At 43.9% G+C, this 2,382-nt stretch overlaps 1 protein-coding gene across 1 annotated transcript in view; it reads left to right on the plus strand.

Moving 5' to 3' along the window:
- The first annotated feature begins 224 nt into the window (after positions 1-224).
- ZNF541 (zinc finger protein 541) overlaps positions 225-2,382 on the plus strand; it is a 39,742-nt gene continuing 37,584 nt past the window's right edge. The window contains exon 1 of the mRNA XM_015419028.1: positions 225-531. Coding sequence (XP_015274514.1) covers positions 225-531 — 307 coding nt within the window. The remainder of the gene's footprint in view (positions 532-2,382) is intronic.

A 2,382-nucleotide genomic window follows, 5' to 3' on the forward strand; every position in this document is an offset into this window, starting at 1 on the left:
AGTTGCTTCGCTTGGCTTTTGTGTCTAAACCTAACCAGTTCCTAACAAACGCAAGCGAGGCCATCTTCGCACGAAGTTAACCAGGCAGTATCTGGTTGACATTTGGGCAGGTGGATGAGCTCTGGTAGTTCTGCCAAACTCCTTGACGTCGCTCCCTTTCTGACCCCATTTTCTTTTCGTTTAGGAACCGTAACCCGAAATAGAGACGCGGAAGGTGGGCGAGCATGGACCATTACCACCACCTCGGCGATGACAGCTCCCTCCACTCTGAAATGCAGCTCCACGAGTTTTCGGGGAATCAGGCTTTGGACTGTAGTGATGCTTTCAGCCAAGAGCTGTGCCCGGATGTGAGAGAGATGATTTATTCAGGGCTGAGCAACCTGGACGTGGATCCCAGCCTTTCGGCCACGAATATGAACAGCGACTCTTTGGAAGACAACCTGGATACCTTGTCCTTGTATTCTGTGAAGGACAGCGATCCTGCGAAACTCCTCGATGAGTGTGAGACAGACTCGCAGCCGCTTCTGCACAGTGAGTCGCTTCTGGGATGTTTCCCTGTTCAAATGTGTCCTGAAAGTTCATTTGGCAAGAGTGTGGGAGAGTGTCTGTTGGGGTATTTAGTTAATATAGCACTAGTTTGCCCTGTCATAGAGGCACGCGATACTGAGTGCAGTAAATAAATCTCCCAAGAAGTATATTGCAGAAAAGGTAAACATGAGATAAGCATATGGAGCAGAGGTCCATCAGTGGCTATTAGCCACAAGGTATAGATAGGGACTCTGGGGCAAGTGATGCTCTGTCTTCTTGGTGCTTGGGGGGGTCAACAGTGGGAGGGCTTCTAATGTCCTGGCCCCACTGGTGGACCTCCTGATGGCACCTGGTATTTCTGGCCACTGTGTGATACAGAGTGTTGGGCTGGATGGGCCTTTGGCCTGATCCAACATTGGTGTCTCTTATGTTCTTATGAGCCGCTTTTGCACAGTGTGTCACTTCTGGGACGTTTTCCGTTCAACTGTATCCTAAAAGTATATTTGGCAAGAGTGTGTAAAAGTGTGTATTGGGATATTTGGTTAACATAGCAGAGCTTGCCCAATCATAGAAGAGTAATACTGAGTGCAGTAAATAAATCTCCCAAGAAGTATATTTCAAAAGAGGTAAACTTACATTTATTCAAGTAGAACAAATGTAGAGTCCAGTGGCACCTTTAAGACCTGGTCTAAGAGTCTGTCAAAGTAGATAAGATGCCACGTGTGTGCTGTGGCTTCTACAGCACCTCTGGGTCACATGAGTCGAATAAGCCAATCTCATCATTTGGAATGCAGTGATGCCATCGCTGCTCGATTAGCCATTCATATTTCATGCTGCATGGCGACAACGTTACACGCTCTGCACTCACAAGTTACTTTCAGGTTGCAGCTGCGACACCATGCTTGGTAACAGTGCATTCCATAAACAGTTGACATTTTGGAATAAGAAGCGGAAAAACAAATCCCCCAAGGATAAATAAACCAGTAGCACTTTTAGTAAGTGGCAAAAATTGAACCAAACTGCTGGAAACAATCTAGACGCAAGTCTAGCTGTTCAATGGCTTATTCCACCAACAAGATCAGGGTGTCGAACTCATTTGTTATGAGGGCCGGTTCTGACAAATGAGACCTTCTTGGGCCAGGCCACGTGTGTCATAAAATGTAATGCCAGGTAGGCGGAGATATAAACTTTACAAAGGACACAAACACAAAGGTGGGGTTTTTTACTTACAATAAAAACATGCTTAAAACATGAGCATATTTTGTTTAACAGTGTCTGATAACTGACACCTCTTGCTGTGAATTATTGCATCAAAATGTGCTGAGCTACTGGCCTTAAAATCGTGAGCAAGCAGTTTGACATACTGCGTCTGTGTCTCGTTTGCCAGTTGTACGGCTGTGAATAGGAAAGCACTCCAGAGAGTTATCATCACAGCCCAGAAGATTATTGGCTGTCCTCTCCCATTCCTGGAGGAATTGTATAGCTCTCGATGTTTGAAAAAAAGCAAAGAACTTTTGCAGGATTTGTCACACCCTGAACACTCCCTGTTTGAACTGCTGCCTTCGGGTAGAAGATATAGGACAATTAAAACAAGGACAAACAGATTAAAAAACGGTTTTTATTCGAGAGCTATTATTGCTTTAAATGCTGTCTGAAATTGGAATTTGGGTGACATTGGTGGTTTAAGTTGCAATGTGAACCTTAAGGGAGTTATGGGATGGTTGTGAATGGTTGTGTGAGTGTATATGAGTATGGCTGTAGATCACTGAAATGATTGCACCTTTAATTTCATTGTACTATGTACAATGACAATAAAGTATATTATTATTATTATTATTATTATTATTATTATTA

The sequence above is a fragment of the Gekko japonicus genome, unplaced genomic scaffold (genome assembly GCF_001447785.1).
Source record: "Gekko japonicus isolate JY-2015 unplaced genomic scaffold, Gekko_japonicus_V1.1 scaffold4079, whole genome shotgun sequence".
In the NCBI taxonomy this organism is placed as follows: domain Eukaryota; kingdom Metazoa; phylum Chordata; class Lepidosauria; order Squamata; family Gekkonidae; genus Gekko; species Gekko japonicus.